Genomic DNA, 27,086 nt, shown 5'->3' with positions numbered 1-27,086 from the left:
AACGTGCCTTGGCCGCAAGCGTTCCAGCGGCGGTGCCCGAGCGGGATTGCGGGACAGAGCGCTGCGGCCGCGTCCGGCGGACGGCGGCACTGCCGGGGGGGAGCGGCAGACGCTGGGCCCCGGGCTGGAGGACCCGAGGGGGTGAGGATCAGAAGCCGCTGTGTGGGGCTCGGGTCGGCTGTAAGCTCCTGCCCCAGCCGCTGGCGAGGAGCCCTGTGCTCATATCCCCGGGTGCAGAGGGAGCATGTGTGGAGGTTTAATGGTGCGAGGCCCAGATGGTGATCAAATGAGCAGCAGGCAGAGGAGGACGGAGTTAACCGTCAGAAGGAGAGCTGTGGACATCGCGGTGTAACTGATGCAGCAGCACAACTGCCCTTGGCTCGAGCTCATCCCTGGCTGCTGGGGAGAAGGTGGTCACAGCTGCAGCACTGCTCACCTGCACAAGGAGAATCCATTGGGATTTGATGTGCCACGATCAGCGATGGACCTGCCCTGTAGCATGGTGCAGGCGTTAGGGTGCAGGGAGGCAGAAGCCACTTGTGAGGCTTTTGCAGGCTGCCCCAGTTGCCACAGTCTGAAGCAACCTGGTTCTGTTGGTGGAGACAATAAAGAATAAGAGTGGGGCAAGTGGCTGGAGCCATTTGGAACCTACTGAATAAAACTGGGCTGAACTTTCCCCCCTCCAAATGCGCCAGTCCTTGACAAGAGATTAAATTCTATGGGGTTTTGGAGGTAGCAGGAGCTGTAGCAGTACCTCACAATAACCAATAAGGTGTTGAGGAGGGGCAGGCCCCAGATAACACAACATAGTTGCAACAGTTGTTAGGCGCATTAGGTTATTGGAGAAAACACATATACATGGCTTTTGGGTACTTGCCCACTAAAAACTTGCTTCAGAAAAATAAGGGGTGGGACTGGAATCCATGATTTCTGGAAACCCTTAACTCTCTGAAAGATGAACTCAAAGCCTACTGGAGACTGGGCCCACTGCACCTGCAGGACCTGTGTAAAAGTGGAGTGGAGATCTGTCACTTAACCTTCATATTGTGGCATTTTCCAAAGTGGACCATGAGGACCAGCGAGGCCTCTACTATTTTCTTTACCTCATTTAAAGAAATGAAACAGCAGTGTTTGGGTTGGGAAAAGGGAGCCCTTTCCCTGACTAGAGTGAAGGAAGCTGAGAAACTGCACATCACAAGATGTTACAGTACAGGGTCTTTTTTCCCTTCTGAATCCAATTCTTAATGGATCGCCTCCTCCTAAGGCAGTAGCTCCAAAAGCCACAGTTCAGAAATGGTATGCATACTCCGAAGAAATTAGTCAAAGTCTCCAAATTGCAGCAACCCATAAATCTAGACCCAGGTTTCCTAAGTCAACTGTGTAAGCCTTCTCCTATTAAAAAAGCACCTGTCAGAAACTCAAGACACAGAGGGAGTGTGATTTACCAATGCATATGCTCGTCGGGTGGGATTAAGGTGGCAGTATAAAGCAGTAGCATTAGAAATTGGCAGCAGGAGGACAGTTGAGAAAGAGTGAAGGTAGGAGATCTGTGAGCTCTGTTGACCACAGAAAGTGGTGCTAATGCCATTTACATTGGCTGATGAAGTGTCTCCTGGGGACAGGAAGATCTCAGCCTTTGAAGGTGGGATGGATGAAAGGCCATGCACAGGTTGAAACCCCTGCTGCAAAGTGTACCCAGCAAGTTGATCACTTAGCCCAGATCAGGGTACTGACCTGTGAAAAGGTAGACTGGGATCACTTAGGTGAATAGTTGCATATCAAGCAAGGCTGCTCAGGCAAGGCAGACCTCTTTTGTTGATCCTGGGGTTGGCCAGTGCCTGTGAAAACCAGTGAAGTGGTCCTCACAGCTTGCCCACAATGTCAGGTGAGAATTAAGACCAACCACCCGAACCAAGCTCATGCCCAGCGTATTACACAAGACAGGACTCTCTGGAACACCTGACAGACCAATTACATCATGCCCTTGAACCTGTCCAATGGAAAAGAGTATTAATTTCTAAAGTAGTGTTAGGATTGTCTATGGCTACATCTGTTAGTGCCACTACTGGAGATCATATGGTCTGAGAATGGTTCAGTGTTTTGCCTATGCCTCAATGTATTCAAAATGATAATGGTTCAGATTTTACAGCCATGGTAGTGCAAGGTTGGACACAAGGAGAGGGTATAAAATAGGTGTTACATACATCATATTGTCCTCAAGCCAGTGGTGTAGTTGAGTGTTCTAATGGCCGAATTAAAAGACATGCTGATGTTTCACACCACAAGTGGGATGCACGACTGTCACAAGCAGTCCTCATTGCCACTAACCACTGGGGAAATTATGGGAAACAGAAGATTCAAGTGTTTCATCCTACGGGGCCATTGATGGGCAACAGCCCCATACCTGATGATCAAAGAGGTCAGTTTCCATTGAGAACCCATGTGGGATATCTGTATGGTGAAACTGCCTCTGTTGGCATTGTGCCCATGACCCTGGCAAAATCCAGTGCAGTACTGACACAGGCCTGTATGCCTGGGAAGCCCTAGACAGGAGCAGGGAGACCTACCATATTAGTGCCTGAAAGGTAATCTCTGACTTCTAACCTTAAAGGTTAGAAGCCTAGTTTTGTTTCTTTGTAGAACAGCACATGGAGATGTGGGTCACCCCAGTGCTTCTACTGGTGACAGGAGGAGTGGCCTGCATGAACTGCCAGGGCCTGGTCATCAGACATATCAAATGCCAGCTCAGTGAGGGACACAAGATGTAATTTTACCTCTCTACATGTCCCCAATGGAGACATGGACAGGAGTTTGACATTTTCAGGGAGGGTCAACGCCCCACAGGTGGTGGGACTGCACCCCAAGAAGCCAGTGGAAAGTGTGGCAGGAAGCCTCAGCACTAAACAAATGCATGTGTGTTGAGTTTTGAATCTGTTGATAGAAGGCTGTTGTGTTCACATTCCAAAGTTTGTGTTATGATAAATCTTATTAAGCACATGATGAGGTCTGTGTTGGTTATGATAGCAGCTAAATAATTCAGAAATTGTTATCCATAGTAAGCATTAAGGCTCACCAAGACTGTGCTTCCTTTTAAGTTTGGAGGCAAGAGGTGACTGTACCCCCACTCCAAGGAAACCAGTTGAATCATGACTGTGATCGCGGGCTGGATTGTGTGGCAGCTACACCCACACTGACAAAGCCCTGACAAAAGCTTCACTGTGAAAGCTTCCCTGCACGTGCAAAAGCCTGGGAAAACTCCCTGCACACTTAGCTCTTGTCCCAGTCGTGGTGGTGGTCAGCAGGAGCAAGGAAATTGGGGCCCTGAGCTAGGAGTCACTACATGACTGTATCTGACCACAGATCAGACTTGACTAAGGTATAAATGGAGTCCTGCCAGAGAGTCATTTGGAGTTAGCCCTCCTCAGAGCAGCAGGCATGCAGTCATGGACTCTCCTCTTGGGTTGGGATGCCATCCGATGTAACTCCTCAATGTTGAGATCCCTCCCTTTATTCAATAATTGTGTGGTTTGGGCCAGTGGCCATAACGTTTGAGAATCAGTATGTGGTGATGAATCCATGTGACGTCCCAGATCTGTAGCTGATGCAGGTGGAGTTTTGAGTTTCAACAATAGATTTCATGTAGCCTTCATTTATTGGTTAGGTAACACTGACTTCTAACATGATGTTTGTTTTACACGGTTTGGAGGCGTTGCTACCTAAAATTGGTTTTCTGTTCTTGTTTATCTTCCTCTTCCTTTCTTCCAAAACAGCTGTAAATAGGTTTTAGGAAGAATCTCCACCTGTATTTGACACCTTCTTTGTAAAGCAGAATTTGACAAGCTTTATGAAAAGATATTTATGTGGCTGGTCACTGAAGCTATAATGTAACTGCTAACATGTTAACAGCTAAGAGGGAAGTGCTTCATAACAGCCTGTTTACAGGTTGAGCTTATGGTCAAACACCTAGGGAATTGGAAAATCTGACCTTAGCTAGTATCAGCTGTTTGGAACAGGCCCAGCTGTGTTCCTTGCAGACCTGGGTTCTAGAGTTTGGTGCTGATGACTTCACAAAGGGTTGTCCAGGTGGCAGCAGTAAAGCTTCCATTTCCTGGTCAGAAGAGGTTTGAAAGCAGAGCTCCAGAATTCTGGTCGCAGTGCCACCAGAGACACCTGGGCATAATGCCCAAGGGAAGGAGCTAGTCAGTTGTGACATGTAGTGCAGGCTGTACCAGTGTCTTGTGCTGTGTCCCTGCTTATGGAGGTTCCTAGATTATGTTAATGACATAGTTGTTTTCAGGAGCTGCTGCTGAGAAGTGGCGGGGTTTTTCTTTATTTCTTTGGGGGTTTTTGTTCTGTTATAGACCATGTCTCCTGAATCAGATGAGCCTTTACATGTCGTTCCACCCTCGGAGAAGTGCATCTGTCAGCTGTGCACCTGTGGGTATGTAGTAGAGGCTGGGGGTGAAGGAGGTTGGGGTAGTGGCTACTTGGCTACCAGGCTGTACTGCTTTTGGGGGCTGCACTGCTATTTACTGCTGTATGTTGCATATGAAAAATTATAAATGTATCTTTGAGCATTTTTAAAGCTTTAAAACAGAAAGTATTTTTTCCCCAATTCTGCCTGTCCAGCTAAGTGGTTCTTGGGTTCTGGATTAAAAAGTGACATGGAGAGTTCTGGATTAAGAAGTGACACCTAAGAATTTTGAGTTTCCTTTGAAGACCTGGCCTCAAATTCTAAGTGATATATGTAAAAGCAGAAATGATACACTTGTGTACTTAGGGATCTTTACTGCTTGCAGATTTAGTACAACACTGTGACTTTTGTCTTATAAGTAGTAGCTCACCTGTCCACAGGTTGTGGCAGATATTTAGGAAGTTTTGGTTAGGCTTATATTAGAAGGCCATCATAATTGTGCTGAACTTCAGGATAAAATCCTTCTCTTGTAAAGCAGTGATTTACTGCTTAGTGAGGAGGAACTGGGGAAACAGCAGGGTATTGCCAACAGCTACAAATACAACTTTGTATGTATTTATGTGACTTCTTTAAAACTAGGCATTTGCTGCAAGGAATACAGTATTCATACTGTACAAACTTAAGATACCTATCCTGAAATACCATTCAGAAGTACTTGACCGTTAAGCTTGGGAAATTGATTTTCTCATTAACTTCCTAATTAGGAGATTCTTCAGCTTCCTAAGTGTAAGGAATTTTTGGGCTTCTGAATTTAGGTGTGCTGGATTATCATTAGCTGAAGTACACAGTGCAAATACCTCTCTTTCACCTCCAGGGGAGAATATGTCATAACTTAGTGCAGAGTACGGAGAAGTCAGATTTCGTGTACTTTTGAAACTAAACTGGTAAGGGTGAGCAAGGCTAAACTACATTTACAAACTATTTTTTTTAAGATCATACTAATGCTGTCTTTTTAGCAAAGCATATACACATTGCTTACAAAGGTATGATGAAGGGTTTGGAATATCTTTCCCCAAGTATAATATCAAATGGTAAAATGTTTGGTAGTAGCATGTCAAATAATGTGTAGCTATAACAAAACAGATTGCTGTAACTTTTGAATGATAACGCATAACTGTTTGCAGTCTGTCTTGTGTATGTTCTGGCAGCGTTGAAGGCCAGGTTGGACAGAGCCTTGGGCGACAGGGCTAGTGTGAGGCGGGGGGTGGGGATTGGAGCTAGATGATCTTAATGTCCTTTCCAACTCTAATCATTCTATGGTCCTATGATTCTATTTTTATTGAAAAGTAAAGCGAAAAAAGGTATAATTGGCAGTCACTAGTTCATTAAGCATTGAAAATGCAAATACAGTTGTCAGTGGATTTCTGCAAGTAATGGGAGAAATGGTGTCAATTACAAGACTTAATGAATAGCAAGTCCCCTCATACATCACATCTGATGGTGTTTCTGTGTGGCACTGACTGACAGCAGTTTCTGGTACATTTAGACATAGGCGGAGTCATCCCAAGAGGTGGATCTAATCCATGGCCGTTCATTTATATACTTTTCCAGCAGTCTGACTATCACTTCCAGCTGCATGCGTTTTAGTAGCTTGCACAAGAATACCAGTCTTGGAAACTTGGGTGCATCTTTCTGATGGAGATGATGTCATGTTGCTGAGTGGTGTCATCTCCCAGGGCAAGGGCATCTTTACATTCTTCTCTTGTCAGTTTTTGTTTAAAAAGAGAGTTGGTCACTGGAGTGTAACTTTCCCTTTTTATTTAATTTTTCTTTTCAATAAAGTGGGCCTGTTTACACTGTGGCTTGGGCTGCTCATCTCCATCTTGATATCCTGAAGTCCCTTTCTGAAGATGTTTGAAAAAGGTTTTTCCTATTGCTTTGTTGTATTTCTTCTTGTGAGGATTTCTCAGGGGTAAAATGAAATAAAATGCTGTCATGTTTTAACCCCAGCTGGCAGCTAAGCTCCATACAGTTGCTTGTTCATGCTTTCCCCCCCTTCCTGCATAGGGAGAAGAATTGGAAAAAAATAGAATCTGGGGGTTGAGAAAATAACAGTTTAATAATTGAAATAAAGTAAAATATGACAATAATGATAGGAAAAGAGAGAGAGGAATAAACCCAAGAAAGATAAGTGACTTACAATACAATTGCTCACCAGATGTCCTGTTTCTGTTTCCTTTCGGATTCTTGTGCCCCTCCTCACTGGCAGAGCATGAAGGACTGCAAAGTCTTTGATCAGGACTTTTAAATGCTACTGAGCAACAACTAAAACCTCTATGTGTTATCAGCATTGTTTTCAGACTAAAACCAAAACACAGCACTGCACCAGCTACTAGGAAGAAAATTAACTGTATGCAAGCTGAAACCAGGACACAGGAAGAGAATTGAAAGGGTAAAAGTGAGAAAACTTGTGGATTGAGATAAGAGCAGTTTAATAATTGAAATAAAATAGTATATATTTTTTTTTAACTGAAAAGGAAAATAACAGAAATAAAACCCAAGAAAGACAGGTGATGCAGATGAAGACAATTACTCACCATCAGCAGACCAATGCCCAGCTAGTCCCCAAGCAGCGGTCTTCTGATCAACCTTCTCCCTACTTTTATTGCTGAGCAATATGGTGTGCGATATCTCTTTGGTCAGTTAGGATCAGCTGTCCTGAATGTGTCCCTTCCCAACTCTTCCTCCACCTCCAGCCTGCTCTCTGGTTGGTTGGTGTAAGGAGCAGAAAAGGCCTCAGGAACAACTAAAACATCCCTGCACTATCAACACTTTTTGCAGCACAAATCCAAAACATAGTCCGTACCAGCTACTAAGAAGAAAATTAACTCTATCCCAGCCAAAGCCAGTGCAAACACTTGGTGCTGAGTGGCTGCACCTACAGCTAGTTCTTGTGGGAGTTAATAAGATTTCTTTTGCCTCAGAACTGGTTTATGAGCTTGGAAAAGTGTCTGTCAGAACGGATCCATCTTCAAAACAGGGCTTCTGTGAAAGGAGTGCATCCCTTTGGAAGGCACTGAAACTTCAGCAACTTCGTTAGAAGAGTGGAAATATAACAGCCTGGAAATTTCAAACTGTGCAAGTCTTCCTGAGATGGGAAGTCCTACACAGCCTTGTGGGATCACTTTTCAGCAGTTTATGATCTCATTTTCACAAGGACATCTAGTCTAGAGTGATAGTTTTCATGCAGACCAAACACTGAAAAACTCAAGAAAAACGGAGCAAGAACTGAGTGGAATTCTTTCCATGGAGTTCTATTTCTTTTATTAGTTTTAATGAAATTCTGGCTTTAAGTTAAAACCAACTTTTAAAAAACTGTGTGGGATTTCTTCTAGCAGATACAAAAGATGCTTAAGGCTTCATCATTTCAGCTGTATTGGAAATAGTTTTTTGATGAACTAGCAAATGCATGTCTTGAAAGAGCTTTAGTAAAGGCCAGAGTTGGATTTAGTTCAAGTAAAACAGATCTTATAACTCTAATGGAAAATTTCCTTTATTCCTACAGAATAAACAAATTGATTTTAAAAACAAATATTTAAAAACTATGCTGGAGACTCTGAATTCTTTGATTTCTGTTCTGGCAGTTCTGCTAATATAGTAACTGGCAATTTCCTACATCTTACTTTCCCACATTACTACCTATTACCAGTTCAATTCTTTATTACTATGCATGAGTAAAGTGCAACAGAATTAAACCACTGTTTATAGATGTTACAGGTTTTGAGCATTGCAAGAACAGAGGTCCTATGTTTTTTTCCAGACAATTTTGTAACACTTCTTTTTCTGTTCTGTTTCCATACATTATTCATAGAAAATGGGGGGATTTTATATAAAATACATGCAGTTTTGAAAAGGCAGTGTTCAGACTGATCACATCTTCAAAATGCAAGAAGAGATTGTGGTATCTGGTCATTAGGTGGCATTATTGCTTTAGGTCTTTACAGTGCTGGTGTAAGTTGATTTATCTCCACTATCTGTATGCTATTGACTCAAACATTCAGTCTATATAATGTTTAAATGATTGTAGGGGGTAAGTAGGAATCAAAATCAAGATTTAGAAGTATTTTCTATGGTATTGATATTTCTGTTGTATTGAACACAGCAAACTTTTAAAGTATACTTCACATTAAGTAGTCAAAGGAGATACTTCAAAGACTCTCAGTAACAATTTTTCATGTTTCAAGGAACTTCAGTGTGCCAAGAGCTAGTTATGTTTGGATTAAAAGGGCTAAAGGATTGCAAATTGCTGACATCTTTCTGCAGGATATTCTAAGCATCAAAACTAATACCACAGTGTATTTGAAATAATTTTCTCATCTGTATTATTTAGCCTTGACATTAGTTTGGATATGTTACAGTGAAGAATCTGCAGCTTTTTATTGTGAATATGGGAATAAGTGACTTGGGCATGTAAATCCTGTATTTCCCCTTGGAATTACCATGTGCTGGTTTCTCATGTTCTAGGACTTGCCACGCTGTGAGGAGCGTTTCCCAACTGCATACATTTAGTGCAAAGAACAGGCAAGAGTCAAGACTAACTGGTAGAAGTTAGTGGAATGGCGTCTGTTTATGCTCTTGCAGTTCTGGCTTGGTTAAAGTAACTTTGTTTTGCCTGTTTTGGATTGAATTCTGCCTTTCCTGACTTTATGTATGTTTTGCTTCTCATATTTACAATGCATTCAAATAGAATGCATTCTATTCAAGATATTCAATAGAATGCATTCTATTCAAGATATTATATTCAATATTCATATTCTATTCAAGATGGCTTCTAAAGTATATTTTAGGATTGTTGCTTTATTGGTATATTTTTCTAATTAAAATAACAGCTACTACTTAATGCTGAAGCATCTTTTTTCCTATGACAGTCACTATCCAGTGGAAGGGATTTATGAAAAGGATCCTTACTCCCTATGAGAGCACTAACCTATTTGTTTCTCTCTATGTAATATTACTGCACAAGCAATTTCACATTTCCTTACTGTGAAATAAAAGGCCAAGATAACGGCAGCAAGAGCAAGCTGATTGTTTTGTGCTTGTTTTATATCCTGAACTTTTTACCAGAAGATGGCAGCAGACTGATGTTAGTCACAAGTATTTCCACTGCTTACCGTTAGATAAACGTGGAGATAGTGTGCTAAATACTCTGAACCAAATTGTTTACCACAGTTTACAGTGAGAATCTGGGCGTTGCAAGGCGTTGCATGTCAAGCAGTTTTGTGGCTTTCTAGGTCTGGCTGGCTGCTGGCCTGCAAATCCTCTGCTAGTCCTGGCCATTGTTCAGCAGTGTGTTTTCATTCGACAGTCTTTCAAGAGCATTTATTTTGGAAGAAAAATCAAAGCAGGTAGAGCTGTTGTTTAAATGAATTTGCATTTGTTGCATACTGCTTTTCAGTTCAGGAAAATATTTCATTCTTTTCCTAGAATTAGTTTTCCTGGTGATAATCTTCAGTTAAATGTAAATGTGTGTTTTCTGTGACAGACAGCAGAAGTGGAGAAAGGGCTGGAACTGATACTGGATGATGCAGAAAAACATCTTGTTTTCAGTGAAAAGCCTATGTAAATATTCATTAAAAATGTAGAGCTCAGCAGCTCTTGCAGGTGTTCTGTGGTATCTTTAATGAAAAAGAAGCTATGTTAGTCAGAGGAACAAAGGTGTTTCTTACCCTGTAGCTGTAAATTAATATTCACCATAGTAAATGTTCAGCATGTTAACAAGCACAAAATGTCAGTTAGATGCATTTATGATTTTTCAATTTTCAATGCATTCAAATATTGCAGAATAACTTCACCATTGGCATAAAACTGCTTCTGAAGAATGGTAAGAGAGGAAAATGTGGGTGATTTTCTTAGCTGAGGATTAAACCACCACATCCAGTCAATGCGGTCTTTTGTACCATAGCTTGATAAAACTTCATGCCAAACCTGTGTATTTCCCTATGTGCCTGAGTTCCTTTAAGGTGTTTAATTAATATGGACAGACACATAAGAAGAGGTTAATTGGCCTAAGGTCACTTTGGCTTTCCCAAACCCAGTTGTCATCTAACAGAGACAAGCTACAGACTGAGCCCAAGATGCCACAGTCTAAATATTATCTGCTGTTGCCACTTACTCCCACGTGCTTTTTCCTAATCCACATCCATAACAGTGACATGCCTGTGCTGTTTTTAATTACCTGTTTACAGCAAAACATGCTAACAGTTCCGAAACAAACAAGCAAAAATAATGGATGGAAATTCTTTGAAACTGTGGCTCTCAAGCGAGCTCTTTACCTGTGGAAAATTTGATGTTTTACATTTTTACAAAATGTAAGCTAAACTATACCTAACTCCACATCGACAACAGGGCTAGACTGATCTCCTGCAGGAAATGGTAATTAGTGTTTCCTTGCTTTTGAATGCTTCATTTTGCACCTTTGGTTCCATTAATTGTAGTAAGAGCGAAGTATTATGCATAGTGCTTAAGAGGAATATTACATCAGGAAACTTTGTGCCTTTCCAGGTGTATTTATGAAAAAATTAATGAGATAATGTCATTATCAAAATAGTTCTTTCAGTATGCGAAGTGTCAGAAGTTCGTTCATTCATGACATTCAGATTTGCACTTGCATTCCCAGAAGACACAACTGGTGGGGCTTTCAAGTTTGTCTGGTAACCAGCTTTGCACAAAAGAAAAGCCAGGAATGAAAGATGTCAGATTTCAAACATTCACGTATATTTTTATCATAAATCTTACACATGCTACTTAGCGTGAAAGACTGAGCAGAGATGAACTTTCAATCTGTTATATTTGGTTTTCGAAGGGACTAAGTATCTCTGGCAAGGGAGCTGTCGGTAGATAGTGTACTTGCAAGTTAATGCAGTAGTATAAGGGGCGTTTAACATGCCAAATACACAGTGTCTATTTTGCCAGGTTTTTCTACAACTAGTGCAACTTGCCTAGTTATATAACTAAATTGATCACTAAAAGCAAAATCCAGATTTCCAAAGTGGCTGTTCTTCCTAGCAGTTTGACAACACTTCTTCCTTCACTCATGCTTCTTCCTTCCCACTTAAGTCCTGCCTATCCTTTTACCTGTGATGGCTTTTTGTAATTCCCTCTAATCCTTTTATATCCCTTTACCCTGTCTGTCCTCTTGTCTAAGGCCAGGCGGTGCCTTTATTGTCTTCGAAGGTAGTTTCTCTCCAGACTCCCCCTAAGCACATATTTTCAGTCTGGTTTCAGGTGTTCCTCTTTGCTGCCCCGAGCTACCAGCATCTTTCTCTCATCTCCTTATACATTTGAGAGCATCTGCTCTCAGCTTGTTGCTTGTTTCCCTCCACACACCTTACTCCTGCAGAGACGTTTCTGATGGGAAACCTTCAGGAGCTGTGTTTTCAAGGTTAATGAACAAGGTGTAGCTTCTGACATCCTAGCTGGCTGTCAGACGGGCTGGAGGAGGTCCTTACTGTGCTCACAAATTATTTATGTGCCCACAGCTTGCTTCTTCAAAATGTAAAAATCCGAGACAAAAGCACCATCATGTTTGCTACTATTTAGTCTCTCTCCAAAAAAGCTGATTGTGTTCTTTTTTATAATTATAGAAATATGGAAGCCTACCTATCAACAGTGAAAAATGACTAGCTGTCCATTTTTCCATGGAAAACTTTGAAGAATTTCAGGATTTCTGACAGCCTCCTTGTGACTGGGATTTTTTTTTTTTACAGAGAACAGCTCAACAGGAAACTTAATTTTTCCTGATGCATTACTTACTCCATTTGATGTTTTTTCCCCATCAAAAGTTTTTTTATGGCTTAAGAACTTCCTTCCTGCCAAAGCAAAGTGACTGTCTCTTTTAACAGCCAAAATTTGCCTGGGTTCTCCAAGCTAGACATACTCCTAGAGAAGCTTGTGATGTTTCCATGCTGTGTATATTGTCAGACTCTATTGCCATGTTGCTTACTAGACTTTTCCCACAGCATTTTAGGTTGCAAATGTAATACAAAAGTAGGAGGAGCAGAAAACTGCCTTTCCTTTTGTACTGGGAGTGACAAACTCAATGTAGGAGTGAGGGGGTTGCTTGTAAATACCCCTCCCCCCATTTTCCTTCTCGGCTTGCATTATGCAGAGTGTATTAGAAATGACATAGATCACAGCAAGAAGATGTTGGAGACCTTCTGGCAGAGTTTTATCAGCACTCATACTTCCTGAAAGCTGGAGCAGTTGGTGAAAACATGCTTTTGGAAATCATTTTGCAGAAGCCTTCATTTTTGCTAAGACACCAGGTTTAGGTCCTGTTAGAAGAACACAAGACTTATTTCCCTCTGAAGTACTCCTGTTATACACCAGTTTAAATCTACTGCCTGCAGAGGAACAGCTGATTTCTGCAGGGCTTCTCTCCAGCCTCTTGTCCCCCAGTTTGTGTGTATTATGAGGATTACGCATTCCAGGTGCAGAATCCTGCACTTGCACTTGTGAAATTTCATGCAGCTGGTGACTGCCCGCCTCTCTAGTCTATCCAGATCTCTCTTTAAAGCATCTCTTCCCTCAAGGAAGTCCACAGCTCCTCTAGTTTAGGGTCACTGGCAAACTTACTTAATGTGCATTTAACTCCTGTGTCTAGATAATTTATAAAAACATTAAAGAGCACATACAGCTTGATATGACCCCATTTACTAGAACTGTTTGAACACAACCTGCCAGCCAATTGCTCAACCAATGTATTATGGACTTGGTGTATACTATTTAATCTCTCCCCAAAAGGGCTGATTGTGTTCTTATTTTATAACTCTGGAAATATGGAAGCCCAGCTATCAACAGTGAAAAATGACTGGCTGTTCATTTTACTCGAGCCCTCTGGGCCCTTCTTGTCTTCTTTTGCTAGTTTGGAAAATGATTCATTATATGAAAATGTGCTCTTCAGTGTAGACTGGAGATTATCTGTATAAATGTGGGTAATCAGACATCTGCTGATCCTAGATTGCTCAACATGGAATCATAGGATAGTTAGGGTTAGAAAGGACCTTAAGATCATCTAGTTCCAACCCCCCTGCCATGAGCAGAGAATGTAATTTAATGGATTAATGCAAAGTATAGAAGCCCTTTTAAAGGAGTAATTTGTATCTGGACTAGATGTAGCACTGGAAAACATACTCCAGTAGGGAACACTCCAGCTTTGGCAGGACTGATGTATGAGGCATAAAACTGGAGCCCTCCTCCTCTCACTGTGATTCCTGTGGGGTGGTTCCTGAAGTTGTTAATCAGCAACCTTTGCATTGACTCTAGTGGATTTGACTCAAACCAGAAAGGCACATAAACTGTAATGTCTCTGGAAAGAAACCTGAGGGTGGAATCCCAACCCTCTCTTTGACAGAATGAGCCTTGCCCACCCTGCTCTGGCCTCGTCCCAGTGTGAGAAGAAGGAAGTCACCGATGATAGATGATCTGTGGTTCCAGTCAGAAGGGAGCTTCCTCAGAAAATCAGTTTGTTTTCATTGTCCTTGTTTTGGTGCATGTTATGGAGGAGTCTTGCAGTACGCATACTGCATTCCTTTCAGAAAGAGAAATGGGCAGAGTGGTGCTGCCCAAGCATGACTGAATAGAGACTCCCAGACTATCACCCTTTAGCTCACTTACGTACACAAGTAAGCTCAATATGTGAGCAAAGTAGGATAATAAATTTACGAGAAATGGAACAAAAGGGACAGTAGAGTTTCTACTCCAGCACAATATGGCACACTTGGCTGTATCTTTAATTAAGCTGCTTTTTATTTCATCTAGGTGAACTTGCTTTCTTAGGCTGTTTTTGTTGGCTTCCTGGACTTTTTTGACTGCAGGCTGTTGTAGTAGACAGAAACAGCTGTTTGTGCAGGTTATGCTTTTGCACTTTAAATACTTAAGACTGCAGCACTCATTGCAATGCCCATTCGTCCACTATTTTGTAGTTGCAGTCTGCAGCTGACTTATGCAACAAGGTATTATTAATCAGCTACCTGTGAGTCACTAACTCCTGTGCTGTTTTTCAACCCTTGCAGATGTCACCGTTGTCCACACCTGCCCTCCAGGCCCTATGACAAGACTGAGAAGCCATGCATGCTGTCAGAATACAAGGAGCAATACCCCCTTCATCCCATCACTGCTCCTGAAGACTCATTTAAGCCAAAGGCAGAATACAAGGCGGCAGACATACCCATGGAAGGCACCTCAACTACAAAGTACGAAAAATAGTGAAAGACAGTGACTTAGATAATGTGCGTGAGAGGGATGAGTAATAGGGAAAAGAAAAATCATTGGTTTTCATAAGAGGTGGCTGAAAAGATCAATGTTATGGTTGTACAAACCCTCATGAGGGCTCTCTGAAGGAGGGATGAAGATCTATCTAAGGACAGTTTTGTATGAGGCAAGCAGCTGTTTTTCTTGCGCTTCTAGAGACTGAGAAGTGATATGATCAGAGGATATATGAGCCATAGAAGCATAGTCATGGTCTTGGCTTTTGCGGATTTTCTGTTTTGGTTTGTGAAACCAGCAGAAATGTTATCTGGGAAAGTATAGATGATCTCTGAAGAGTGTTTTTCTTTCATTGTGTTTTGTGTGGCACTTTGTACACTGTAACATGCGTGACTGGTTTCCGGGGAGGTGTGAATATGGTAAAGCTTGATGATTGGAAGGGGTATGGGTGTTTTCCTCAAGGCAGTCCATGTGGATTGCTGAGCTGTTTCTGCTTCTCAGCTGTGTTGTTGCTCAGTGTTGGGGTTTAGCAGAAATCCTCACACTTGCGCTGTGCCGATTTCCCTGATGGAAGTAACTTTTGAGGCTCTTCCTTGCTGCTGGCAGAGTGATGTGCTTGTCCACAGAAGGAGCTCATAAAAAATAGGAATCTGATCCATTAATATGACTCTGAGAGCTTCTCTTTCTCAAACAACAGCTGCTGCCTAATCTAGATGTTTGCTTCATTTGTCATCACAGCCACAATCATGAGCAATATCACTCTTGCCTTTGCTAAACCAAATTAGAGACCTAGGAAATGCCAATGGCTATTTAGTGAAGTCTTAACAGCTAACACCGTTCATGTCTCCTCATAGAATTATAGAATCATTTAGGTTGGAAAAAACCCTTTAAGATCATTGAGTCCAACTGTTAACCTGACACTGCCAAGTCCACCACTAAACTACGTCCCTCAGTGCCACCTCTACAAGTCTTTTAAATACCTCCAGGCATGGTCACTCAACTGCTTCCCTGGGCAGTCTATTCTGATGATTGACAGCCCTCCTGGTGATGACATTTTTCTTAATGTCCAATCTGAATCTTCCCTGGTGCAATTTCCTCTCGTCCTATCACTTGTTACTTGGGGGAAGAGACCAGCACCCATCTTGCTACAGTCTTCTTTCAAGTAGTTGCAGAGAGTGGTAAGTTCTCCCCTCAGCCTCCTTTTCTCCAGACTAAACCCCCTCAGTTCCCTCAGGCATTCCTCATCAGACTTGTGCTCCAGACCCTTTATCAGCTTTGTTGGCCTTCTCTGGACCCACTCCGGCACCTCAATGTCTCTCCTGCAGTGAGGGGCCCAGAACTGAATGCAGGATTCGAGGTGCAGCCTCACCAGTGCCCAGTACAGGGGGATGATCACTGCCCTGGCCCTGCTGGCCACACTATTTCTGATATAGGCCAGGATGCTGCTGGCCTTCTTGGCTGCCTGGCCACAAGCTGGCTCATGTTCAGCCATCAGTCAGCATCCCCAAGTCCTTTTCCTTCGAGCATCTTTCCAGCCACTCTTCCCCAAGCTTGTAGCATTGCATGGGGTTGTTGTGGCACAAGTGCATGACCCAGCACTTTGCCTTGTTGAGCCATTGGCCACAGCCCATCAGTCTAGCCTGCCCAGATCTCTCTGCAGAGCCTTCCTACCCTCCAGCAGATCAACAATCCCACCCAACTTGGTGTCGTCCACAAGTTCACCGAAGATGCACTCAATCACCTCATCTAGACCATTGATATAGATATTAAGCAGAACTGGCCCCAATACTGAGCCCTGGGGAAGACCTCTTGTAACTGGCTGCCAACTGGATATAATTCCGTCCATGACCATTCTTTGGGCACAGACCATGCAGACAGTTTTGTACTCAGCGACAGTACACCTGTCCAAGCCATGAGCAGCCCATATCCCCAGGAGAATGCCGTGGGAAATGGTGTCAAAGGCTTTACTGAAGTGGGTAGATGACATCCAAGATTGAAAGTGGCTTGGTGAGCACTTCTCAAGCTCCCTCATTACCAATTCTGATATGGAAGCTCTCCATTCCTGCTCCCTCTGCCTTTTTAAGAGTTGTCAGTTTAAGCATGGCTGATGAATTCTGAAATGCCCAATTTACTCACATTTGAGATGCTTCTGCCTATGTGAGAGCTTTCAGCAATCACCAAAATGACAAGAGAGTTTCAAAGAGCGGACTTCACTTCTGTATATGCCTTCCATCTCCAGGATAGTGCAGCAGGAGGGCCAGGAGACCTCCTTGGATGGATAAGGAGCTGCTCAGGAAAATTCAAAGGAAAAAAGAGGCTTATGAAAGGTGGAAGCAGGGACAGGTGGCCTGGGAAGAATACAGGGATGTTGTTTGGGAAGCTAGGGAGCAGGTGAGGAAGGCTAAGGCCCAGCTAGAACTGAGCTTGGCTAGGGATGTTAAGGATAACAGGAGGGGATTCTATAGGTACGTAGCGAGAAAAAGACAGACTAGGGACAACGTAGGCCCCCTTCAGAAGATATCCGGAGAACTGGCTACCCAGGATTTGGAGAAGGCTGAGGTTCTTAATGACTTCTTTGCCTTGGTCTTCACTGGCAAAGTCTCTGACTGCACCACCCAACTCTTGGAAGGTGAATGCAGGGACTGTGAGAATGAAGACCCTAGGCCCACTGTAGGAGAGGATCTGGTTCAAAACCATCTTAAAGACCTAAACGTACACAAGTCCATGGGACCTGACGAAATCCATCCGCGGTTCCTGAAGGAGCTGGCGAATGAAGTTGCTAAGCCACTGGCCATCATATTTGAAAATTCTTGGCAGTCAGGTGAAGTTCCCGATGACTGGAAGAAGGGAAATATAACCCCCATTTTCAAGAAGGGGAAAATGGATGACCCGGGGAATTACAGACCAGTCAGCGTCACCTCCATGCCTGGCAAAATCTTGGAGCAGATTCTCCTGGAAGAAATGCTAAGGCACATGAAAAACAAGGAGGTGGTTGGTGACAGCCAGCATGGCTTCACTAAGGGGAAATCCTGCCTGACCAATTTGGTGGCCTTCTATGATGGGGCTACGAAACTGACGGACAGGGGCAGAGCAGTTGACATCATCTACCTGGACTTGTGCAAAGCATTCGACACTGTCCCACACGACATCCTTGTCTCTAAATTGGAGAGACATCAATTTGATGGGTGGACCACTCAGTGGATAAAGAACTGGCTGGATGGCCGCACGCAAAGAGTTGTGGTCAGTGGCTCGATGTCCGGCTGGAGACCGGTAACGAGTGGTGTCCCTCAGGGATCGGTGTTGGGACTGGTCTTGTTCAACATCTTTGTCGGTGACATGGACAGTGGGATTAAGTGTGCCCTCAGCAAGTTTGCCGATGACACCAAGCTGTGTGGTTCGGTTGATACGCTGGAGGGAAGGAATGCCATCCAGAGGGACCTTGACATGCTTGTGAGGTGGGCTGATGCCAACCTCATGAAATTTAACCATGCCAAGTGCAAGGTTCTACACCTGGGTTGGAGCAATCCCAGGCACGGCTACAGGCTGGGCAGAGAAGAGATTCAGAGCAGCCCTGCAGAGAAGGACTTGGGGATGTTGGTCGATGAAAAAATGAACATGAGCCAGCAGTGTGCGCTTGCAGCGCAGAAAGCCAACCTTATCCTGGGCTGCATCAAGAGGAGCGTGACCAGCAGGTCGAAGGAGGTGATCCTGCCCCAATACTCTGCTCGCCGTGAGACCTCACTTGGAGTATTGAGTGCAGTTCTGGTGTCCTCAACATAAAAAGGACATGGAACTGTTGGAACAAGTCCAGAGGAGAGCCACGAGGATGATCAGGGGACTGGAGCACCTCCCGTATGGAGACAGGCTGAGAAAGTTGGGGCTGTTCAGCCTGGAGAAGAGAAGGCTGCGTGGAGACCTCATGGCAGCCTTGCAGTATCTGAAGGGGGCCTACAAGGATGCTGGGGTGGGACTCTTCATCAGAGACTGTAGTGACAGGACAAGGGGTAACGGGTTCAATCTTAAACAGGGGAAGTTTAGATTGGATATAAGGAAGAAATTCTTTAGTGTTAGGGTGGTGAGGCACTGGAATGGGTTGCCCAGGGAGGTTGTGAATGAAAATCCTTGGCGGTGTTCAAGGCCAGGTTGGATGAAGCCTTGGGTGGCATGGTTTAGTGTGGGGTGTCCCTTCCCATGGCAGGGGGGTTGGAACTAAATGATCTTAAGGTCCTTTCCAACCTTAACTGTTCTATGATCCTATGTTTCTGTGATAAGCCAAAGCAGCTAGACATCTTTGTATCTGCTTATAATTAAATCTTAGGGTCACTGGTGTCCTCTTAAAACAGGTGATGAGGGCAGCGGCCATGTAGGGTCTGTCAAGGAGCCCTTGGAAACTTCCTGTTCAGTCAGCAAAACTCTCCTTGCTCAGAGAAGCAATAGCTTTTACTCCTGGAGTTCAGTAGAACTTTAAAAAGCAGACTAGTAAGAAAGTGCAGGAACTACTTACACATGCTTCTTCAGAGCATGCACTCTACCAAGTGTAAAACTTGCCTACCCTTGTTAGAGGAGAAAACCTGAACAGTTAGCCATCATATTGCAGGTTTTGGTGTCCTCTGGGCAATGATCGTAAGAAAATGCACCAAGAGTGAAAGTACCAAGACCTAGAAGAAAAAGTGTCACCACCTATTACAAGGCTGCTAAACACTCTGGTTCTGTGTGGCTAAACTCAAGGAGAATGAATTGACGGAGTGTATGAGAATAACTACAGGAACTGAGGCCAGCAAACACTGAGTTGTGACCAGGCATTTCTAATAACACTTCACTGAGTGTTATGTCTTGTACTGCAACAGCAGGCACCCTTGGTAAAGTCCAGGAGTTGCAGGCAGTACAGTTTTTCATGTCATCTTGGATGCACGTTGCGGCTGATTTATCAGCAGATTAATCTCTCTTCTGTGATTTCCACTGCAGGTTCTGTTGATTCACAATAGTCAGTGTGGGAAAAGGTGCTCCCATTGCCAGAAAGCTGTTGGTCACACAGTGAAGAATTGAACACCTGTGATCTGTTACTTGCCTCTAGTACAGCCTTGGCTGTTTCAAACATTGGATTGTGCAGTGTACTGTGAATGGCTTGGGAAAGACCCTCTCTGTTACTGGGCCCTCCTGCTACTAAGGGTGCGACATGCCTTGTATTCCTGCGTTTTCTTGGCCCCTCTTAAAAAGTACATTGGCTTTAAATTGCTGACTAAAGTATTCCAAGGGGCTGCAACAAGTGTGACATCTACATAGATACCTCATGATGCTCATGTATTTCTTTTTACTTCTGCATTTCTGTTTTCACATCTATACCTAATACTTTGCAAAGTGAATTCTATTCTGCTCCACACAGACTTTTGAGAACCTTGTTTATTTGCTAAAATACATAACTAATACAGTATTTTCAGAGGCTCAGGCTTTTGACCACCCAGCATAACTCCAGATGCAAAGTGCAATATTAATATTAGAATAGCTCCTTTACTGATGATTTCTCCTGGCCAGGTGCCAGTGGTGTAAATGGATCAGTGGAAAAGTACTCTGACATTGGAGACTGAATTCACTGGTGCCAGGCAGCATACTCTCTGCCCTATACCAAAGCATGTGGGCAGTGAAATAGATTCAGGTTAGTGAATGTTGGATGGTTATTTTCTTCTCTACAGTGTTTCTGTAATGTTTTGAGCTGTTTAAATAGCACTGCTCTAGTATCTTATAGTGCTACCTGAGAAAAAGCTGGCTTTCTGACCGTGCTGTTGTTTCTGTCCTTAACTGTTGTTTTGCTGTAAAACTGTTTTGCTATTACCTATCCATCCTGGGCTGAACCATTGTACATAGTGTATTTGTAAAGGCTATTGTTGCCTTTCTCATAAGTTTCCCATACATACTAGATAGCCTTCTATAATTATTGAGCTTTTAAAAGGAGTTATAACTTCTGGTGTCATGCCACTCTAGAACATAGATAGTTTTGTATAAGGCCATTAACCTCACTGAATGGAAAGAAGGGAGAACCTGGCTTGCCTGAAGTTGTCCAGAGCTGCCTCTGTTCGTTTCTCGGAGTCCAGGCTTCCAACTGTGAAAGGATTATCTATTTCATTAACTGCTTGATTACTATCCCAACTTTCTTAGGCTGTGGAAATAAGAGGAAGTATTAATTTCTCTGTGGGTCCAGAAATAGAAATGTATTTTTTTTTTCTTTAAGATGAAGGACATAATAAAATTATTCTTCACAGGAGAGATTACATAGCTCAGAAAGTGTTGCCGCGGAAACTTATATCACGTCAAAAGCATGTCAAGAGTGTTGAGACTATGGATTGCACCACCACTTATAAACAAGATTTTAACTCCTACCCTATCTCTCAAGTACCTCCATGCCTCCCCTGTGAGACGAAACACATCCCCAATGTCAAGATGAATACAAGAACCACTTATGAAGGTATGTGCCTTTGCAGCTTCTTTCAAGACTTCACCATAGCTTCATTTCTGAAAAGGGCAGATTAAAACACTATGTGGTTGTTACTTCTTCTGTGTATGTATTCCAACAGGCTGATCAGGAACCTCACAGACACAAATTGCTGGGAATACAAGCCTGCATTAATGGTAGCATTGGGATTTCTCTGAGTTTACATCCTTTATATGTCTGACGTGTGCAGGCATCCTAAGTAGGAGAGCCGTATGAACTCCTGCAAGTGGGTCCAGCATCATCATCTTTAGGATATAGTGAACATTCTCTTGGTATACTGCAGGGCCGGTCTACACAGTCAGTGGATAGCCACATCTAAAATATGTAGAATTTGCTAGACCTGAGCAGGTCATGAAGTATGGGACCCTTTTTGTGTATGCTACAGAGTTAATCTGTGGATGTGCAAGACATGTATATGGCAATTATAGACACACACAAGTTCCACACAATTGTCCAAAGCACTCAAGCTCTGCTCCTGTTAAAACAGGTTAACAGTGCATCCAACTGTGCCATTGTTTCTCAGTATCAGCGACTTGGTGTAGTTGGTTTGCCTTTGTGAGGGCTTTGTTCCTTCCTCTCCAAAGGCAGGAATTCTCTTCTGTGTGCACTGGGAGAAGATTTTCAGTTACCCTGTTACACTAGCAACTGTGCTAGTTTTGGTAGTGAGTCCTAAGTAGAAAATCAGAGGACTTTGCATCTCCTCTGCACACCTTCCCACTACCTATCATTGCTAGGCAGATAGCATTTGTGTATTTCTTAAAAGAATTTAAAATTATTGTATTCTATCTTATTTTTCTTATGCTGTGCAAATATAAAAGCTTATGATTGGTGCTGGCATTGAGATTTGTCCCAGTGGTCAGAAACACTGTTTTTTTTCTTAAAACTCAAAATGGCACAGGGATTAAAGAAATAAAAGGTATGTGAATCTAGTGTTAAGATTGGGCCAGTTGAAATGACTGAAAGTCAGTCTTTAGTGCTGCTGCATGTTTGCAACAGCGTAAACTGGAATATTTATATTAAGCACACAGGAAATACTGTGCCTTTAGAATTACTTGAGTCATGAGGACTATGACCCACAGGTGCAAAATACCCATGTTTACACAATTTTGGATGCTTTGTTTTGCGTAGACAGTGTTGCCAGATGGTATTAATTGGAATAGCTTCAGTAAAGCCAATAAAAAAAAGCTGCTTTGCTCAAGCAGAGGATCTTTCCTTCTATGTTTAGATATCCTTGACTTCTTTGTGTCTGAACCAGATGTATGTCTTTCTCTTTTATCAGTTTTTAGGTCAGCACCTTAAATGTTACTGCAGAACTCTAATAAAATGTATCACAGCCACATTTGGTTACAATTTGCAGCATTTTTCAAAAAACTGCAAATGGAAATCTGTGTCCAAACCCCCTCAAAGATCAAATTGCATACTGAAAGAATTCCCTTTTAAAGACCCCCGTTCACAAAAAATACAAGTTTTCATAGTGCTGTTCTCTATTAGGTTTTATTGATTACTGCTCAAGTGTGAAATTTTGAAACATGCTTTTCAACTAATTATCGTAACTCAAATATTTAAGCAGCATATAAACCAGTGCTGCATTGGTACTAAATTACCTTTCCTACTGTATTGTTATACTCCTTCCTGATAAACACACCATACCTCAAAGGACACTGTAGGTTTAAGATAATGCTATTACATATCACAATTAGTGTCAGAAGACTTTGCAACTTTAGGTTTCAAAAGTCTCATCTCCTCCAAGCTACACACGTAGCTGTTTCTATCCATCTGCAGGTACGTAATCTGATTTTAGTTTCGTCTTGCTTGGTTATAAAAAGATGTGCCTAACCTCCAATAATATATGGTTCATATCCTCCATTCCCTCTTGCCCCCCTAATGTTTTCAAGATTGTGTTACATGGGAAACTATTAATATCTACGGAGAAGAACTGGAATTACAATAAAATGGTAACTTGTTTTTAAGGAATAGTAGCACTGCTGGCTTACAATAGGTAAAATAAATTCGTAATGCCTATGAGGTCTCCAAATGTGTGGAGCTAGTAAATTTTTGAAATTGAAGACGGATGGACTTGTCATATTTTGAATATTTTGCAGAAGCTGTGGTTTCATCCAAAATGCGCAGACTGTTTTCCAGCAAAGATGATGAGAGAACCTAAAAAGTGTTTTGGTTACTCTTGATTGGCATCTGAAATGTCAGCTCTCTGAACAAGCCTTTGCTTAGGGATGGGCTGAATCGTACTAGCCTCTCTGTTTTAACGCTTTATTAATACATCCTGTGTAATGACATATGTCCATTTATGCTTGTGGTTCACCCTGCTGGGCCACAGGAGAAAGATATATCCTAGGCATGAGCGCAAGGTCAGTGTCCCACCAATGTGGTGGTGCCTGGGGCATTTACACACCTCTGCACGAGCAGGGCATGCAGCCTGGTCATCAGTGGCACCAACAGTGGCAGATGAATGTCTATGCCAGTGCACACACAGGCAGACCTGTGTTCTCAGTTGACAGTGCTAATTAGCAGCATGAGGGCAGCTCTGTACCCAAGGGCCAGGGCACTCTCTGGGAGTAACATGGCATCTGTGGCTGCTGCTTCCTCTCTTGTGCCAACGCAGGCAACTTGATTTGAACAAAAAGAACTTTAAACGGATACCTAATTGGTGCAAAAAGTTACTTTTTTTGGTCACCTTCACAATGTAATGAGCACATCCTTTGTGTAATTGAGTTTGTGCAGTACAATAACCACTGCCATTCTAAAGGAATAACTCTGTTTGGATTGAGGAGTTCAAATATCGTGATACCTAACTGCATCATTTACTCTCTAGTACTTTGAAATCTAGACTTCCTTCCTGTGCAGAGTCAGCTGGAAGCTTATTTGCCTCATGACTCTCAATGTGGTTTGAAAGAAGGGAAAATTAAAAAAAAAAAAAAAAAAAAAAAGTAAGTACTTGGGTTAGCTCCAAGACTATCTCATTTCAACTTCTTACTAGTAACCATAATGCTCTGTAGGGGAAGTTGCACAAGGTTACTAGGCGGGGAAAAATCAATGGTCGTGTGGCTGCAGCACTGGTCAGTGTTAAGCAGCTTTGCAATGGATTTTTAGTGTGATTCAGTGCAAATCTTTTAAAGTCTCAGTGCCTTATTTTTTCCCTGTGTCCTGCCAAGGAACGAAGACATGAATATTTCTAAAATGCTGCCTAAAAGTTTTTCTTAGTCATGAATTTGGATAGCGAGTATGGACCATCTCTGCAGTATGACTCACTGTTTTAGATCAGTGTAGGCTTGGTCTGCAAATTCCAGCACACTTTTTCAAATAAGGAAGAATTGGAAACAGAGTTAGAAGCTCCTTCTTGATTCTTGCTTGTACTGATAGCAGGAGTACCACAGAGGGAAAAGCTGAGAGCCGAGGAGATGTCACACAGCACAGCTTGCTGACATTAACATGAGCTGCACAAACCTGAATTCAGCAAACAGTAGGCAGCATCACATCTTTGTAGCTGACGAATAGGTCATCTCAAATGAGAAGATACAAAGAGGAAGGGTAGCTCTGCAGCTTGGCCTTTAAAGTGGAATGGTGGACATCTCCTTGCCCTAGACAATACTGTGGGAGACACCTGAACAACCTTCTGCAGATATAGGCATAATTGGCCATGCTCTGAGCTAGCCACAATATAACTGCATAATACTCCACTTTCATGATTTCTGGTTGACTGGGCATGAGGACAGTGCCCACTCTGTCACCTGCAGTCTTTGCAAGACTGAGAATATAATTTAATCTTCCTACACTGTATTTCACCATTTCTATCTGTATGGGTGGTACAAGAATATTTTAATTCAATTTTCTGTGTAGATGCTAAGCATTTCCAGGGGTTAGCACACTAGTCTGTGAGGTGTTCTGTAGCAGCTCTTTTAATAGAATTTTTCATTACAACATTAATGAGTATTTATTACAGTAGAAAATGTAATAATCTAAACATAATATGGTATAAGCCTAAACTCAGCAAAGAACTTCAGTTGAGCATTATATATGATTCCTCTTAACAATTCCTGTGTTTCAGATGACTATGTACTATGGAATGAACAAAAGACAGACCTGATCAGACCAGATGACAGGTTTCGCCCATCAGAAGAAAAATTTGACCACAGAACCATTTTCCAGGATGACTATCTATACAGGGGGCCGGTTGCCACTCAAAACTTCAAACCTCCAAATCAAGTCCAGAAAACCAAGGCTCCAGAGTATATAACTAATTATAGAGTGGACTATGTGCCACATCCTCCTGAAAAGCATCATGTCCATAAGAAAGAGAAATACAAGGCCAATGAGGTCCCATTTGATGGCCTCACTACCCACAGAGTTTCTTACAAGGGGATGGCTGGTCAGCCAGCCAAACTTGCAAAACCGTGCCAGTCAAAGTGTCTCAATGATATTCCATTTTCCTCTACAACTGAGTTTCAGGAAGAATACCAAGCTTGGCCACGGGCTTCCATATTCACCAAAAAACCTGTTGTATATCTTCCTCCTGTTGAGAAAATGGACCTTCAGACCACTACTAAGATACATTACAAGCACCCAAATGGCAAGCCAGCCAAGACGTGTCAGTTTGTGGGCCAGATACCTAAAAGTACTGGGACATTCAATAGCTCTTCTACAATGAAAGAAGACTATAAGCCTTGGCTGTGCAAGAGGCTAAAACCTATCATTCATGCTCCAGAGCTGACTTTCTCAGCAAAGCCCATGGATTGCTTGACTACTTTTCAGACCCATTATGTACCTCATCAGCCCACAGTTACGAAGAGCTATAAACCTGCCTGGTCAGGCCCAAAGGATCAAACTCCACTACAAGCTAAAACAATCTACACTACCAGCTACACACCAAAAGCCTTTGTTAGATGCTTGGCCTCTTACAAACACCCACCTGGTTACGTCTTTGAGGGAAGTAATGCTGATGGTCACAATCTCTATCTACCTGCTTCCAAGAGTAGAGTGCCTGCAGGGTTGACACGGAAGGAGGAAGAGAGTGAACATCATCTTGGAAATGGACTCAAACAGCAAGGCCCCAGTGAGCTACAAATGAAAGCTTGATTTTCTTTGTAACCTTTTTTCAAACCAATCTCTGATTTTATATTTGGAGAGCTCTTAAAATACAATTAATTTCCAGACATTGACTTTTTTCTGGATCATTTGTACAAACGGAAAAGAAAGACACATCAATCCTTGTTTTTCTAGATTTTATCTTTTTTTTTTTCTTTTCCCCAGCTAACTCTTGCTCTTTATCTGAGACAGATATCCTCCTCCTAAGAAACAAGAAGAGAGATCTTGTAGGATTCTTTCTTTTCCCTTAAGTTCTACCTAAATGTATAAAAGTCTTATTAAAAACAATATACAATAACACTAAGGAACAGTATGAGTTCACTTGAATGACTAAAGGTGTGGTTCCACAGAAATTAAAGCTGACTAAAGCTTGGGCTGCTGCTGTCTCACATTTATCTCCATCTGCAGCTGCATGTTTCCCCAGTTGTCTCTTTCTGGTAAAAACATTAGCATTGTAAGACTGCATGATGGAGTGGATCAGGAGACTGACTTGGCTGAAGGCAAATCAGTGTTTTAGTAAGGTTAAGACTTCACTTCCCTGAGCCAGTGCATCACATAGTTGCACAGTTACCAAATCAGGTGCAGGAGGTCAGTGCAGAAAGAAACAGGAGGCTCAAGTAGCTCAGGCTTAGCTTGGCTGGAATTGCTGTTGAAGTGCATTCCCCCTTCCCAGGTAAGTTGTTCAGTGCTTGCCCTGAAGCACAGCCTTCATGTGCTGCCTGACCTCCCTGGGAGGAAGGGTTTGTTTAACCCTGTCTCTGCAGACTCCTCCTCTTCTCCTTGAGTGGACTGATGATCACAAAGTGATCTACTGCATGG

General features: G+C 42.6%; 1 protein-coding gene across 1 annotated transcript; it reads left to right on the top strand.

Annotated features, from left to right (window-relative positions):
• Positions 1-1,878: 1,878 nt before the first annotated feature.
• SAXO1 (stabilizer of axonemal microtubules 1) lies at positions 1,879-26,175 on the top strand (the record flags this gene model as incomplete). The annotated part of the gene is given in 7 exon segments (XM_080638298.1): positions 1,879-1,885; positions 2,222-2,511; positions 4,362-4,441; positions 14,488-14,667; positions 20,938-21,140; positions 25,231-26,156; positions 26,158-26,175. Coding segments are annotated over 7 exon segments (1,704 nt in total).
• Positions 26,176-27,086: the final 911 nt, after the last annotated feature.

Source organism: Psittacula echo, assembly GCF_963264785.1.
Source record: "Psittacula echo genome assembly, chromosome: Z".
NCBI classification, from domain to species: domain Eukaryota; kingdom Metazoa; phylum Chordata; class Aves; order Psittaciformes; family Psittacidae; genus Psittacula; species Psittacula echo.
The sequence above is the reverse complement of the archived record's forward strand: the minus strand, read 5'-3'. Positions and strand labels throughout refer to the sequence as shown.